At 52.9% G+C, this 17582-nt stretch overlaps 1 protein-coding gene across 1 annotated transcript in view; it reads left to right on the top strand.

Moving 5' to 3' along the window:
• Window positions 1–797: 797 nt before the first annotated feature.
• SCRIB (scribble planar cell polarity protein) overlaps window positions 798–17582 on the top strand; it is a gene marked incomplete at its 5' end in the record, with an annotated part of 90354 nt that continues 73569 nt past the window's right edge. The window contains 13 exon segments of the mRNA XM_075847668.1: window positions 798–886; window positions 1443–1499; window positions 2403–2466; window positions 2551–2625; window positions 3045–3189; window positions 3369–3487; window positions 6288–6487; window positions 6582–6748; window positions 8355–8482; window positions 8565–8684; window positions 10114–10278; window positions 10366–10671; window positions 12819–12881. Of these exon segments, the coding sequence (XP_075703783.1) occupies window positions 798–886; window positions 1443–1499; window positions 2403–2466; window positions 2551–2625; window positions 3045–3189; window positions 3369–3487; window positions 6288–6487; window positions 6582–6748; window positions 8355–8482; window positions 8565–8684; window positions 10114–10278; window positions 10366–10671; window positions 12819–12881 (1698 nt within the window).

Here is a 17582-nt window from a genome sequence, read left to right as displayed (position 1 = left end):
GATAGATACCCCCCCCCCCTCCCAGTGGATAGATACACCCCCCCTCCCAGTGGATAGATACACCCCCCCCCCTCCCAGTGGATAGATACACCCCCCCCCCTCCCAGTGGATAGATACCCCCCCCCCCCTCCCAGTGGATAGATACACCCCCCCCCCTCCCAGTGGATAGATACCCCCCCCTCCTCCCAGTGGATAGATACCCCCCCTCTCCCCAGTGGATAGATACCCCCCCCCCTCCCAGTGGATGAAGATCCCCCCTCCTCCCAGTGGATAGATACACCCCCCTCCCAGTGGATAGATACCCCCCCTCCTCCCAGTGGATAGATACCCCCCCCTCCCAGTGGATAGATACCCCCCGGCCCCTCCCAGGTACAACCCCCCCCCCCTCCCAGTGGATAGATACCCCCCCCCCCCTCCCAGTGGATAGATACCCCCCCCCCCTCCCAGTGGATAGATAAGTGGATCCCAGTGGCTCTGTTCACACTTCTGTCAGGGGCTCCGTTCAGTCTCTGTCGGCGGTTCCGTCCTATTTGAGGGGCAGCATTCGGCGCTTTCCATCAAAATGACTGACACGGTGACAGACCCCGTTATAGCTCCACAGGGTCCGTCAGTTTGTCGGTGGATTTTTGTTGTTCTCTTCTGACGGAGCAGAAATCCTGAGGGTAATGTGAACGCAGCCTGAGGCAGTGACCCCTGATCTCCTGCCGGTGGTGGGGGCCGTGCACCATGTTGTTTGTATGTTGTCCGTCCCCTGGTTGGGCACGTCCGGTGATTACAGTCGTCCTCTCTCCCTGCAGGCTGCCCGATGGATTTACCAGCTCCGCAGCCTGGCGCACCTGGCACTGAATGACGTGTCCCTGCAGTCCCTCCCCAATGACATCGGCAAGTGAGTGTCGCCCTACCCCCGTGCGTGTCCTGGACCCTGTTCACATCACGTCGTCGCCTGACATTCAGCGCACGCGCGGTGTATACACGATCGTACCCGCGGCTCCCCGTTCACTCGTCGTATGCCCAGCGTGTTCTCCTGTCATACGGGGGGCCGCTGTGTGTCGTGTACCTCTTCTCGTGGTATGGGATCGCTCCACAGACCGCACCGATCCAGGCAAAGGTGGTCCGTAATAAAAGTATAATCGCACGGTGTGTTTATTTACTATTAGTCAGGTGTCCCGCTCTGTGCCGGTACGTCGGGGGCGCCTGCTGAACACGGGGCAAAACGAGGTGAACGGAGCCGCACCTGCGCCAGAGCCAAACCGGACAGCCGGCTCCACCTGACGTGATGACCGTGGAGAGGTCTATAATGGAGGCGCCGGGGACTCCACCCGCGCCGTGTGATAATGAGCGGGGGGGGGGGGGGGGGGGTCCTCGTTGGTGCGCCGGTTACAGAATATTTTGGTGTTTTTGGTGATTTGTGTCGTCTCATATATTCATTGTTTTTTTTTTAGTTTGGCGAATTTGGTCACATTGGAATTGCGAGAAAACCTCCTGAAATCTGTGCCTACGTGAGTATACGCTGGACGGAGACTCTTAAAGGGATTGTACAGAATTACAAAACACGGCTCCGCTTCATTGAAGTGAATGGGACTGCAATACCACACACCACCTGTGGACAAGTATGGCGCTGTTTTTGGTAGAAGCAGCCATGTTTTTCTAAATCTTGGACAACCCCTCTAAAAAGGGTGGGGGGGGGTACATATATATTGAGCGGACATTGTGAGCCGTCACCTGATGCGGTCTTGGGGTTGTCTCCTCTTCCATGTGTTACTTCCCAGGTCCGGACACTGTTACTATCCTGCGGCCTGTAGGGGTCAATAAACTCCAGAATAGGAGCATTTCTGACCCCAGCGTTACTTCCACCCCTACCTGGGAAATGGTGTGACCCGGACACAGCCTGTGACGTGTCGGCCGTTGTTCCGGGCTCCGCCGTTGTTCCGGGCTCCGCCGTTGTTCCGGGCTCCGCCGTTGTTCCGGGCTCCGCCGTTGTTCCGGTCTCCGCCGTTGCTCCGGTCTCCGCCGTGTTCCCGGCTCCGCCGTTGTTCCGGGCTCCGCGTTGTTCCGGGCTCCGCCGTTGTTCCGGGCTCCGCCGTTGTTCCGTCTCCGCCGTTGCTCCGGTCTCCGCCGTTGCTCCGGGCTCCGCCGTTGCTCCGGGCTCCGCCGTTGTTCCGGGCTCCGCCGTTGTTCCGGGCTCGCCGTTGTTCCGGGCTCCGCCGTTGTTCCGGTCTCCGCCGTTGTTCCGGTCTCCGCCGTTGTTCCGGTCTCCGCCGTTGCTCCGGTCTCCGCCGTTGTTCCGGTCTCCGCCGTTGTTCCGGTCTCCGCCGTTGTTCCGGTCTCCGCCGTTGTTCCGGTCTCCGCCGTTGTTCCGGTCTCCGCCCTCCTATTATCTGCATTTCCTCCATCTTTTCCAGATCTCTGTCATTCCTGGTTAAGTTGGAACATTTGGACCTGGGGAGCAATGATCTGCAGGTTCTGGTAAGGATCACGTTTCGTGCCGGAGCGTGCGGCTGCGTTGCTGCTCACCTCCCACTAACCGTCCTCCATTGTCTCCCTGTGTAGCCGGACACGCTCGGTGCGCTGCCCAACCTGCGGGAGTTGTGGTTGGATAGGAATCAGCTGTCAGCATTACCTCCGGTCAGTATCCCGGCTGCCTCCGGGTCAGCGATCCACGGGATAACGTACATTATAGGGGAGAGGTGGGATTTGTGGGGGCGGGGCGGCTCTTGTGGGGGCGGGGTGGCTCTTGTGGGGGCGGGGCGGCTCTTGTGAGGGGGGGCTGGGCGGCTCTTGTGGGAGGGAGGGGGCTGGGCGGCTCTTGTGGGGAGGGGGCTGGGCGGCTCTTGGGGGGGGCTGGGCGACTCTTGTGGGGGGGGGGGCTGGGCGACTCTTGTGGGGGGGGCTGGGCGGCTCTTGTGGGGGGGGGCAGGGCGGCTCTAGTGGGGGGCGGGGTGGCTCTTGTGGGGGGGGGCGGGGCGGCACTAGTGGGGGGCTGGGCGGCGCTTGGAGTCCGGCCATTGCTTCCTCCTTGTCTCACCACGACGTCCTTGTTGCAGGAACTGGGGAATCTCCGCCGCTTGGTTTGTCTGGATGTTTCGGAGAACAAGCTGGAGCAGCTTCCTGCGGAGATCAGCGGCCTCATATCTCTGACCGACCTGCTGCTCTCCCAGAACCAGCTCTCCTGCTTACCGGCCGGCATCGGTCAGTACAATGATCTGTACGGATCCCCGTTCTGTCTGTAACGTGTCCCCCTCCCCCATCTACGTCTTTCTCTGTCCTTTTCTCCGCTGCTAATTTCTGCGTAAAGTAAAATGTCTTTGTGCTTTTGTGACCCAGCGACGCACCTCACATTTCTATACACGTCTGTAATCCCCCTGCAGGTCACCTCAAGCAACTGTCCATCCTGAAGGTCGACCAGAACCGGCTGACCCAACTCACAGAGTCTATCGGGGACTGTGAGAACCTGAGCGAGATCATACTGACCGAGAACCTGCTAACCGTACGAGATGATCACGATCTTACATTTATTCATCCCATCCCCCCTACTGGCATCACTAAATATACACTTCTATTATTCAGTGATGTCAGCAACAGGGGGCGGGGCTGTGACAACCTCTCACACATGATATACAGGCTGGTTGTCAGTAGTAATAGATGAATAGCTGTGACTGTATATAAGATGTGTGGATCTCATGTCTGATCACAATGTAATTATATTATATATCAGTGATGTCAGTAACAGGGGGCGGGGCTGTGACAACCTCTCACACATGATATACAGGCTGGTTGTCAGTAGTAATAGATGAATAGCTGTTACTGTATATAAGATGTGTGGATCTCATGTCTGATCACATGTAATTATATTATAGATCAGTGATGTCAGTAACAGGGGGCGGGGCTGTGACAACCTCTCACACATGATATACAGGCTGGTTGTCAGTAGTAATAGATGAATAGCTGTTACTGTATATAAGATATGTGGATCTCATGTCTGATCACAGTGTAATTATATTATATATCAGTGATGTCAGTAACAGGGGGCGGAGCTGTGACAACCTCTCTCACACATGATATACAGGCTGGTTGTCAGTTTTAATAGATGAATAGCTGTTACTGTATATAAGATGTGTGGATCTCATGTCTGATCACAATGTAATTATATTATATATCAGTGATGTCAGTAACGGGGCGGGGCTGTGACAACCTCTCACACATGATATAACAGGCTGGTTGTCAGTAGTAATAGATGAATAGCTGTGACTGTATATAAGATGTGTGGATCTCATTGTCTGATCACATGTATTATATTATATATCAGTGATGTCAGTAACAGGGGGCGGAGCTGTGACAACCTCTCACACATGATATACAGGGCTGGTTGTCAGGAGTAATAGATGAATAGCTGTTACTGTATATAAGATGTGTGGATCTCATGTCTGATCACAATGTAATTATATTATATATCAGTGATGTCAGTAACAGGGGGCGGGCTGTGACAACCTCTCACACATGATATGCAGGCTGGTTGTCAGTAGTAATAGATGAATAGCTGTTACTGTATATAAGATGTGTGGATCTCATGTCTGATCACATGTAATTATATTATATATCAGTGATGTCAGTAACAGGGGGCGGGGCTGTGACAACCTCTCACACATGGTATACAGGCTGGTTCTCAGTAGTAATAGATGAATAGCTGTTACTGTATATAAGATGTGTGGATCTCATGTCTGATCACAATGTAATTATATTATATTTCAGCGAAGTCAGTAACAGGGGGCGGGGCTGTGACAACCTCTCACACATGATATACAGGCTGGTTGTCAGTAGTAATAGATGAATAGCTGTGACTGTATATAAGATGTGTGGATCTCATGTCTGATCACAATGTAATTATATTATATATCAGCGAAGTCAGTAACAGGGGGCGGGGCTGTGACAACCTCTCACACATGATATACAGGCTGGTTGTCAGTAGTAATAGATGAATAGCTGTTACTGTATATACGATGTGTGGATCTCATGTCTGATCACAATGTAATTATATTATATATCAGTGATGTCAGTAACAGGGGGCGGGGCTGTGACAACCTCTCACACATGATATGCAGGCTGGTTGTCAGTAGTAATAGATGAATAGCTGTTACTGTATATAAGATGTGTGGATCTCATGTCTGATCACAATGTAATTATATTATATATCAGTGATGTCCGTAACAGGGGGCGGGGCTGTGACAACCTCTCACATGATATACAGGCCGGTTGTCAGTAGTAATAGATGAATAGCTGTTACTGTATATAAGATGTGTGGATCTCATGTCTGATCACAGTGTAATTATATTATATACAGTGATGTCAGTAACAGGGGGCGGGGCTGTGACAACCTCTCACACATGATATACAGGCTGGTTGTCAGTAGTAATAGATGAATAGCTGTTACTGTATATAAGATGTGTGGATCTCATGTCTGATCACATGTAATTATATTATACATCAGTGATGTCAGTAACAGGGGGCGGGGCTGTGACAACCTCTCACACATGATATACAGGCGGGTTGTCAGTAGTAATAGATGAATAGCTGTGACTGTATATAAGATGTGTGGATCTCATGTCTGATCACAGTGTAATTATATTATATATCAGTGATGTCAGTAACAGGGGGCGGGGCTGTGACAACCTCTCACACATGATATACAGGCTGGTTGTCAGTAGTGATAGATGAATAGCTGTTACTGTATATAAGATGTGCGGATCTCATGTCTGATCACATGTAATTATATTATATATCAGTGATGTCAGTAACAGGGGGCGGAGCTGTGACAACCTCTCACACATGATATACAGGCTGGTTGTCAGTAGTAATAGATGAATAGCTGTTACTGTATATAAGATGTGTGGATCTCATGTCTGATCACATGTAATTATATTATATATCAGTGATGTCAGTAACAGGGGGCGGGGCTGTGACAACCTCTCACACATGATATACAGGCTGGTTGTCAGTAGTAATAGATGAATAGCTGTTACTGTATATAAGATGTGTGGATCTCATGTCTGATCACATGTAATTATATTATATATCAGTGATGTCAGTAACAGGGGGCGGGGCTGTGACAACCTCTCACACATGATATACAGGCTGGTGGTCAGTAGTAATAGATAACAGGGGGCGGGGCTGTGACAACCTCTCACACATGATATATAGCGGTTCCTGTAGTATATAGTTGGGTATGTTGGCAGTATACAGTTCTTCGCTGTATCGGGAGTATTTAGTTTTTCTCCTTCGTCTTTTTCTAGCATCTTCCGAAGTCTGTAGGAAACCTGACAAAATTGACCAATCTGAACGTTGATCGTAATCGCCTGTCTTCGCTGCCCGGTGAGATCGGGGGCTGCGCCAGTCTGAACATGCTGTGTCTGCGCGATAATCAGCTGACCTCCCTCCCCCCAGAACTGGCCAACGCCACCGAGCTGCACGTTCTTGATGTCGCGGGTAACAGGTTGGTCTGGGACTGTCTTGCTGGTGTGGGGGGGGTCACACGTTTTCTCCGTCTCTTCATTATCTCTTTCCCCCCCCCCCCTCCTCCTCCTCAGGCTGATGAACCTGCCCTTCGCTCTGACTAACCTCAACCTGAAGGCTCTGTGGTTGGCGGAGAACCAGTCACAGCCGATGCTCAAATTCCAGACTGAAGACGATGAGAAGACGGGAACCAAAGTCCTAACCTGCTACCTCCTGCCCCAGCAACCGTCCCCGAGCATCGGTACTATCACACCTATCATTGTCTATATACAACTCCATAATGTGTACTACCTAGTGGAAGGAGTAGGTCTCCCTGCAGAGTATGAGTAGCAGAGGAGTGTGCCCGTCTTGTGGAGGTGCGGTCTCTTCAGAGCAGCACAGAGTATGTCAGGAGAGGAGTGTGCGGGTCTTGTGGTGGCGCGATCTCTTTAGAGCAGCACAGAGTATGTCAGCAGAGGAGTGTGCCCGTCTTGTGGTGGCGCGATCTCTTCAGAGAAGCACAGAGTATGTCAGGAGAGGAGTGCGCGGGTCTTGTGGAAGTGCGGTCTCTTTAGAGCAGCGCAGAGTATGTCAGGAGAGGAGTGTGCGGGTCTTGTGGAGGTGCGGTCTCTTTAGAGAAGCACAGAGTATGTCAGGAGAGGAGTGTGCGGGTCTTTTGGAGACACAATCTCTTCAGAGCAGCACAGAGTATGTCAGGAGAGGAGTTTGCGGGTCTTGTGGAGGAGCGATCTCTTTAGAGCAGCACAGGGTATGTCAGGAGAGGAGTGTGCGGGTCTTTTGGAGGCACGATCTCTTTAGAGCAGCACAGAGTATGTCAGGAGAGGAGTGCGCGGGTCTTGTGGAGGTGCGGTCTCTTTAGAGCAGCACAGAGTATGTCAGGAGAGGAGTGTGCGGGTCTTGTGGAGGAGCGATCTCTTCAGGGAAGCACAGAGTATGTCAGGAGAGGAGTTTGCGGGTCTTGTGGAGGAGCGATCTCTTTAGAGCAGCACAGAGTATGTCAGGAGAGGAGTGTGCGGGTCTTGTGGAGGTGCAGTCTCTTTAGAGCAGCACAGAGTATGTCAGGAGAGGAGTGCGCGGGTCTTGTGGAGGTGCGGTCTCTTTAGAGCAGCACAGAGTATGTCAGGAGAGGAGTGCGGGTCTTGTGGAGGAGCGATCTCTTTAGAGCAGCACAGAGTATGTCAGGAGAGGAGTGCGGGTCTTGTGGAGGTGCGGTCTCTTTAGAGCAGCGCAGAGTATGTCAGGAGAGGAGTTTGCGGGTCTTGTGGAGGTGCGGTCTCTTTAGAGCAGCACAGAGTATGTCAGGAGAGGAGTTTGCGGGTCTTATGGAGGTGCGGTCTCTTTAGAGCAGCACAGAGTGTCAGGAGAGGAGTGTGCGGGTCTTGTGGAGGTGCGGTCTCTTTAGAGCAGCACAGAGTATGTCAGGAGAGGAGTTTGCGGGTCTTGTGGAGGTGCGGTCTCTTTAGAGCAGCACAGAGTATGTCAGGAGAGGAGTTTGCGGGTCTTGTGGAGGTGCGGTCTCTTTAGAGCAGCGCAGAGTATGTCAGGAGAGGAGTTTGCGGGTCTTGTGGAGGTGCGGTCTCTTTAGAGCAGCACAGAGTATGTCAGGAGAGGAGTTTGCGGGTCTTGTGGAGGTGCGGTCTCTTTAGAGCAGCACAGAGTGTCAGGAGAGGAGTGTGCGGGTCTTGTGGAGGTGCGGTCTCTTTAGAGCAGCACAGAGTATGTCAGGAGAGGAGTGCGGGTCTTGTGGAGGTGCGGTCTCTTTAGAGCAGCACAGAGTATGTCAGGAGAAGGGTGTGCCGGGGACGCTCGGTTCTATAAGCTGTGGACTCGATCTTGTCTTGTTGCAGAGTCTCCGCTGCAGAACAGTCTGGACGAGAGCTGGATAGACGGCAATCTGAACCGCGTCAGCGTCATTCAGTTCCAGGAAGAGCTGAAACCAGAGGAGGAGGATGATGAGGCTGCAGCGGAGAGGCGGGTGAGATGCTCTGCAGGCAGGGTGGCGAGATGCTCTGCGGCTCCATATGAAGGGATTCTCACTCTTGTGATTGGTTTTTCAGGGTCTGCATAGAAGAGCGACGCCGCACCCCAGCGAGCTGAAGGTAATGAAGCGAGGAATCGAGGAGCGGCGCAACGAGGGCTACATGGCCAAACCGGAGACGGCGTCCCCCAGCGATGAGGTGAGGAACGTCCCGCATGATTACCATTACATTCTGTGGGGCGGTACAGTACATAAAGGGCGCAATCTATGCTTGCTGTCAGTGAATAAGGATTTATTTTTTTCTTATATCCGGAGGCCGAAAACTTGTCCTGACCGAATGCTTCCCACAGCTGAAGGTTTGTTACAATTGTTTCCAGTCTAGACAAAACTCTCCCGTGCTGATAGTTTGTTACAATGTATCAGCCTGGAGTCCGGACTGTGCAGAGGATTGTCCCATCGGCTCTGCTTAGTATTCGGTCTATACTGGTTTTCAACAATTGTTTCCGTTCACCGCCAGCATTCAGAGTCTTTAAAATGGGGGGATTTGAAACACAACGTGTGCTAGAAAGTTTCAGAACTTTTCATGATTGCGGCGTCACCCCCTGCACGTGGTCCTGAGATGAGCGCCCCCTGGAGGGTCAGTCCTGATTGGTGTGATTTCTTGTTGACCGTTCTCGGCGTTCAGTACAGGCGCCATTTTTTCCTTCTCTTCCCCGCGCCGCTGCTGTTTGGGGCTGTCGGGTATTTCGGGTCCTGTTTTCTAGTCCTGGACGACCCCATTGATAATGTTGTTTGTCGCTGTCTTGCATTCTGACAGATGTAGTGATGAGTCCGTGGACCGCTCCGTCACAATATGGCGTTAGTATGTGTAGCTACACGTGTGTGGGGGGGGGGGGGGCTACACGGGGTCACCTCCAGTGATAGATTGGTGGAGCATTGAACCAATCATCCCGTAGTCTTCAGACCTGTGAGCGCTCTGCGGGCTGCGATGTTCTGCGTGCTGCCTGTGAGTGTTCTGCGGGCTGCGATGTTCTGCGGGCTGCGATGTTCTGCGGGCTGCCTGTGAGTGTTTTGCGGGCTGCCTGTGAGTGTTCTGCGGGCTGCGATGTTCTGCGGGCTGCGATGTTCTGCGGGCTGCCTGTGAGTGTTTTGCGGGCTGCGATGTTCTGCGTGCTGCCTGTGAGTGTTCTGCGGGCTGCGATGTTCTGCGGGCTGCGATGTTCTGCGGGCTGCCTGTGAGTGTTCTGCGGGCTGCGATGTTCTGCGGGCTGCGATGTTCTGCGTGCTGCCTGTGAGTGTTCTGCGGGCTGCGATGTTCTGCGGGCTGCGATGTTCTGCGGGCTGCGATGTTCTGCGGGCTGCGATGTTCTGCGGGCTGCGATGTTCTGCGGGCTGCGATGTTCTGCGGGCTGCGATGTTCTGCGGGCTGCGATGTTCTGCGGGCTGCGATGTTCTGCGGGCTGCGATGTTCTGCATGCTGCCTGTGATTGTTCTGCGGGCTGCCTGTGAGTGTTCTGCGGGCTGCGCTGTTCTGCGTGCTGCGCTGTTCTGCGCGCCGCGTTGTTCTGCGGGCCGCCTGTGTGCGGTTTGGCTTCTCATTGACGGTTACGTTTTATTTGCTGCCGCAGGATAAACGCCTGAGCGGAGTCTCCAGTCACAGCGGCGATTCTCAGCGTAGCGGCAGCACGGTCTCTGCCGGTTACTCGGAGGATCAGCAGCCCCCGGAGCAACGAGACCTCGAAGAGGAGGAAGACGAGACGCCGGCGAATGACGTGGAGGTGGAGTACATGGAGGTACCGCGATATACATCTGATTATAACACGCAGGGGGAGGAGCTTCTCCATGTAACACGCCTCCTCCGTTTCCCCCGCTGTTTCCAGCACACGGTGCACTTTGCTGAGGAGACTTTAGTGCACTGCGATGATGAAGATGACGACTTTGACGAAGATCGGGGGTCTCCAGGGAAGAAACGTCTGATCCGCAAGGACACCCCTCATTATAAGAAGCACTCCAAGATCACGAAGCTGCCGGACACGGAGGCGGTGGTGGCCCTACTGCAGGGACAGAGTCCCCTCCCCGAGGACGGGGACCGCAAAGGCTTATTCAGAGTCTCGCAGCAAACCGAGGAGGAGGAGGAGGACTGGCCGCAGGGTGAGGGGCACCACAGCTCCCAGCAGAACGTCAAGGTACACGCTATACAAGGACCCCCCATCACCTGTACACTACATGCCACTCTACCTGCATTAACGCCTGATCTCTACGTAATAATCACTTTGGGTGCGCAGAAGTCGTCTCATCCCTCATCCGCAGTGCGCCGCTCCTGGGGGAGGGGTGATGGGGTGTGAACGCCCTGACCGGGCCGCGGGGGTCGTGTTATAGTTTATGCCCCTCCAGCTCCTATAGAAATGAAATGTCGGGGAGTAAAGAAAACGGGTCTCCTGCCGAACATCTCCCACACTGCACCTCTCCTGTGCCACCCCCGACATCTCCCAGACTGCACCTCTCCTGTGCCACCCCCGACATCTCCCAGACTGCACCTCTCCTGTGCCACCCCCGACATCTCCCAGACTGCACCTCACCTATGCCACCCCCGACATCTCCCACACTGCACCTCTCCTGTGCCACCCCCGACATCTCCCAGACTGCACCTCTCCTGTGCCACCCCCGACATCTCCCAGACTGCACCTCACCTATGCCACCCCCGACATCTCCCACACTGCACCTCTCCTGTGCAACCCCCGACATCTCCCAGACTGCACCTCTCCTGTGCCACCCCCGACATCTCCCAGACTGCACCTCACCTATGCCACCCCCGACATCTCCCAGACTGCACCTCTCCTGTGCCACCCCCGACATCTCCCACACTGCACCTCTCCTGTGCAACCCCCGACATCTCCCAGACTGCACCTCTCCTGTGCCACCCCCGACATCTCCCAGACTGCACCTCACCTGTGCCACCCCCGACACCTCCCAGACTGCACCTCTCCTGTGCCACCCCCGACATCTCCCACACTGCACCTCTCCTGTGCCACCCCCGACATCTCCCACACTGCACCTCACCTGTGCCACCCCCGACATCTCCCACACTGCACCTCTCCTGTGCCACCCCCGACATCTCCCAGACTGCACCTCCTGTGCCACCCCCGACATCTCCCACACTGCACCTCTCCTGTGCCACCCCGACACCTCCCAGACTGCACCTCTCCTGTGCCACCCCCGACATCTCCCAGACTGCACCTCACCTGTGCCACCCCCGACACCTCCCAGACTGCACCTCTCCTGTGCCACCCCCGACATCTCCCACACTGCACCTCTCCTGTGCCACCCCCGACATCTCCCAGACTGCACCTCACCTATGCCACCCCCGACATCTCCCAGACTGCACCTCACCTGTGCCACCCCCGACATCTCCCACACTGCACCTCTCCTGTGCCACCCCCGACATCTCCCAGACTGCACCTCTCCTGTGCCACCCCCGACATCTCCCAGACTGCACCTCTCCTGTGCCACCCCCGACACCTCCCAGACTGCACCTCTCCTGTGCCACCCCCGACACCTCCCAGACTGCACCTCTCCTGTGCCACCCCCGACACCTCCCAGACTGCACCTCTCCTGTGCCACCCCCGACACCTCCCAGACTGCACCTCTCCTGTGCCACCCCCGACATCTCCCACACTGCACCTCTCCTGTGCCCCCACCCCCCGACATCTCCCAGACTGCACCTCTCCTGTGCCACCCCCGACATCTCCCAGACTGCACCTCTCCTGTGCCCCCTGCCCCCCCCCCCACATCTCCCAGACTTCCCCATGTCTTTTCTGCGGGGTGATCTATGTCTTGGACCTCCCAGTCGTTGTCGCCACCCCTCCCCCATGCCTGCTATTAAGGCTTTTTTGACTCCTCTTTGACCCTTGTTCACACATTCACCCCAGAAATCCTCCTGCAGCTTCGCAATTCTTCCACTTAACCCTTGCCAGCTTGTCACGTCCTGTGTGCCGCCCGCTGGAAGGTGTGATCACGAGCTGAACGGCGGCCATGTTTTCCTGTCTACTGTTAGAGGGGACGTACACCTTCAATAACCAGCCCTGTAGGGGGCGTCACTGATCGGGGTGACTCTTGGTCGTTGTGTTGGTGTTGTCCCCTTTAATTGGTGCTGGGTTTTTGTGTGTTGCTTTGTGCTGTTGCTGTAATGATCTGTGTTCTCGCCCGTGGAGCTGACGCTTTGAGGGTTCGTGGTGTTGGTTTTTTGCTCCACTAATCCGCATGCCTGTCTCTTTCTCCTTCTGTCTCCCTCCTCTTCATCTCTGTCTGCCGGATCCCCCCCCCCCCCTAACAGGGTGTGTCGTTTGATCAAGTGAATAATCTTCTGATTGAACCTGCTCGGATAGAGGAGGAAGAGGTGTGTACCCAGCCTGGCACTCAGTGCCCCATCCCCTGCCCTCTTACCCCTCCCCCACCTCACCCTTTCACAAAATCATTCCGCAAATCAATCACATCCCTCTCTTCCAGGTTCTTTGGGTGATGCGTGTGTATTATGTCTGTCCTTTAAAGGGGTTTTCCACCTACTGATGACCTATCCACTGGATAGGTCCGCATTACATGATCTGTTGGGGTCCGACACCCGGGCCCCGCACAGATCTGCGGATCCGGTGCCCCCCTGCAGTTGGCTCCGGCCACAGAATAGCTGCAGTTCAGCAGCACGGCTGCTATACAATGTACGGAGCCAACTGCTTCCGGCTCCGTACATAGCATTATGTGCCCGGTGGATAGGTCATCAGTTGTCAGAAGGTGGAACACCCCTTTAAGTCTTACCGGGGTGTGTGCGCCCCACAGCTGTAGTGTCCTGTCGTAGACGTGGCAATAAGGCAGCAGTATTTTCTGTATATTTGTCTTCATATTTTACTGTCGGAAAAGTTTGCAGCAACGGGAATTGACTAGAGAGCAGCGGTGACATCATAGAAAATGCATGCTATCCATTCACTAGAGAGCAGTGACATCACTGAGAATGCAGCCTATCCATTCACTAGAGAGCAGTGACATCACTGAGAATACAGCCTATCCATTCACTAGAGAGCAACGGTGACATCACTGAGGATGCAGCCTATCCATTCACTAGAGAGCAGAGGTGACATCACTTACAATGTAGCCTATCCATTCACTAGAGAGCAGCGGTGACATCCCTGAGAATGCAGCCTATCCATTCACTAGAGAGCAGCGGTGACATCACTGAGAATGCAGCCTATCCATCCACTAGAGAGCACAGGTGACATCACTGAGAACGCAGCCTTTCCATTCACTAGAGAGCAGCAGTGACATCACTGAGAATGCAGCCTATACATTCACTAGAGCGCAACGGTGACATCACTGAGGATGCAGCCTATGCATTCACTAGAGAGGAGCGGTGGCATCACAGAATGCAGCCTATCCATTCACTAGAGAGCAGCGGTGACATCACTGAAAATGCAGCCTATCCATTCACTAGAGAGCAACGGTGACATCACTGAGAACGCAGCCTATCCATTCACTAGAGAGCAGCAGTGACATCACTGAGAATGCAGCCTATCCATTCACTAGAGAGCAGTGACATCACTGAGAATGCAGCCTATCCATTCACTAGAGAGCAGTGACATCACTGAGAATGCCGCCTATCCATTCACTAGAGAGCAGAGGTGACATCCCTGAGAATGCAGCCTATCCATTCATTAGAGAGCAGTGACCTCACCGAGAATGCAGCCTATCCATTTACTAGAGCGTAGCGGTGACATCCCTGAGAATGCAGTCTATCCATTCATTAGAGAGCAGTGACCTCACTGAGAATGCAGCCTATCCATTCATTAGAGAGCAGTGACCTCACTGAGAATGCAGCCTATCTATTCACTAGAGAGGAGTGGTGACATCACTCAGAATGCAGCCAATCCATTCACTAGAGAGCAACGGTGACATCACTGAGGATGCAGCCTATCCATTCACTAGAGAGCAGCAGTGACCTCACTGAGTATCCAGCCTATCCATCCACTAGTGAGCAGTGACATCACTGAGAATGCAGCCTATCCATCCACTAGTGAGCAGTGACATCACTGAGAATGCAGCCTATCCATCCACTAGTGAGCAGTGACATCACTGAGAATGCAGCCTATCCATCCACTAGTGAGCAGTGACATCAATGAGAATGCAGCCTATCCATCCACTAGTGAGCAGTGACATCACTGAGAATGCAACCTATCCATTCACTAGAGAGCAGCGGTGACATCACTGAAAATGCAGCCTATCCATCCTCTAGAGAGCAGTGACATCACTGAGAATGCAGCCTATCCATTCACTAGAGAGCAACGGTGACATCACTGAGAACGCAGCCTATCCATTCACTAGAGAGCAGCAGTGACATCACTGAGAATGCAGCCTATCCATTCACTAGAGAGCAGTGACATCACTGAGAATGCAGCCTATCCATTCACTAGAGAGCAGTGACATCACTGAGAATGCAGCCTATCCATTCACTAGAGAGCAGTGACATCACTGAGAATGCCGCCTATCCATTCACTAGAGAGCAGAGGTGACATCCCTGAGAATGCAGCCTATCCATTCATTAGAGAGCAGTGACCTCACCGAGAATGCAGCCTATCCATTTACTAGAGCGTAGCGGTGACATCCCTGAGAATGCAGTCTATCCATTCATTAGAGAGCAGTGACCTCACTGAGAATGCAGCCTATCTATTCACTAGAGAGGAGTGGTGACATCACTCAGAATGCAGCCTATCCATTCACTAGAGAGCAACGGTGACATCACTGAGGATGCAGCCTATGCATTCACTAGAGAGCAGCAGTGACATCACTGAGAATGCAGCCTATCCATCCACTAGAGAGCACAGGTGACATCACTGAGAACGCAGCCTATCCATTCACTAGAGCAACGGTGACATCATAGAAAATGCAGCCAATCCATTCACTAGAGAGCAGAGGTGACATCACTTACAATGCAGTCTATCCATTCACTAGAGAGCAGTGACATCACTGAGAATGCAGCCTACCCATTCACTAGAGAGCAGCGGTGACATCACTGAGAATGCAGCCTATCCATTCATTAGAGAGCAGTGACCTCACTGAGAATGCAGCCTATCCATTCACTAGAGCGTAGCGGTGACATCACTGAGAATGCAGCCTACCCATTCACTAGAGAGCAGTGACATCACTAAGAATGCACCCTACCCATTCACTAGAGAGCAGTGACATCACTAAGAATGCAGCCTATCCATCCACTAGAGAGCAGTGGTGACATCACTGAGAACGCAGCCTATCCATTCACTAGAGAGCAGCAGTGACATTACTGAGAATGCAGCCTATCGATCCACTAGAGCAGTGACTTCACTGAGAATGCAGCCTATCCATTCACTAGAGAGTAGCGGTGACATCACTGAGAATGCAGCCTATCCATTCACTAGAGAGTAGCGGTGACCTCACTAAGAATGCAGACTACCCATTCACTAGAGAGTAGCGGTGACATCACTGAGAATGCAGCCTATCCATTCACTAGAGAGCAGTGACATCACTGAGAATGCAGTCTATCCATTCACTAGAGAGCCGTGACATCACTGAGAATGCAGCCTATCCATTCACTAGAGAGCAGTGACATCACTGAGAATGCAGCCTACCCATTCACTAGAGAGCAGTGACATCACTGAGAATGCAGCCTATCCATTCACTAGAGAGCAGCGGTGACATCCCTGAGAATGCAGTCTATCCATTCATTAGAGAGCAGTGACCTCACTGAGAATGCAGCCTATCCATTCACTAGAGAGCAGCGGTGACATCCCTGAGAATGCAGTCTATCCATTCATTAGAGAGCAGTGACCTCACTGAGAATGCAGCCTATCTATTCACTAGAGAGGAGCGGTGACATCACTCAGAATGCAGCCTATCCATTCACTAGAGAGCTACGGTGACATCACTGAGGATGCAGCCTATCCAGTCACTAGGGAGGAGCGGTGGCATCACTGAGAAAGCAGCCCATCCATTCACTAGAGATCAGCGGTGACATCACTTAGAACGCAGCCTATCCATTCACTAGAGAGCAGCAGTGACATCACTGAGAATGCAGCCTATCCATTCACTAGAGAGCAGTGACATCACTGAGAATGCAGCCTATCCAGTCACTAGAGAGCAGTGACATCACTAAGAATGCAGCCTATCCATTCACTAGAGCGTAGCGGTGACATCACTGAGAATGCAGCCTATCCAGTCACTAGAGAGCAGTGACATCACTGAGAATGCAGCCTACCCATTCACTAGAGAGCAGTGACATCACTAAGAATGCAGCCTACCTATTCACTAGAGAGCAGTGGTGACATCACTGAGAATGCAGCCAACCCATTCACTAGAGAGCAGTGACATCACTAAGAATGCAGCCTATCCATCCACTAGAGAGCACAGGTGACATCACTGAGAACGCAGCCTATCAATTCACTAGAGAGCAGCAGTGACATTACTGAGAATGCAGCCTATCGATCCACTACAGAGCAGTGACTTCACTGAGAATGCAGCCTATCCATTCACTAGAGAGCAACGTTGACGTCACTGAGAATGCAGCCTATCCATTTACTAGAGAGTAGCGGTGACATCACTGAGAATGCAGCCTATCCATTCACTAGAGAGTAGCGGTGACATCACTGAGAATGCAGCCTATCCATTCACTAGAGAGTAGCGGTGACCTCACTAAGAATGCAGCCTACCAATTCACTAGAGAGTAGCGGTGACATCACTGAGAATGCAGCCTAACCATCCACTAGAGAGCAGTGACATCACTGAGAATGCAGCCTATCCATCCACTAGAGAGCAGTGACATCACTGAGAATGCAGCCTATCCATCCAATAGAGAGCAGTGACATCACTGAGAATGCAGCCTATCCTTTCACTAGAGAGCAGCGGTGACATCATAGAAAATGCAGCCTATCCATTCACTAGAGAACAGAGGTGACATCACTGAGAATGCAGCCTATCCATTCACTAGAGAGCAGTGACCTCACTGAGAATGCAGCCTATCCATTCACTAGAGAGCAGTGACATCACTGAGAATGCAGCCTATCCATTCACTAGAGAGCAGAGG

The sequence above is a fragment of the Rhinoderma darwinii genome (assembly GCF_050947455.1).
Source record: "Rhinoderma darwinii isolate aRhiDar2 chromosome 5 unlocalized genomic scaffold, aRhiDar2.hap1 SUPER_5_unloc_55, whole genome shotgun sequence".
NCBI classification, from domain to species: Eukaryota; Metazoa; Chordata; class Amphibia; order Anura; family Rhinodermatidae; genus Rhinoderma; species Rhinoderma darwinii.
This window is presented reverse-complemented; position numbering and strand designations above follow the sequence as displayed.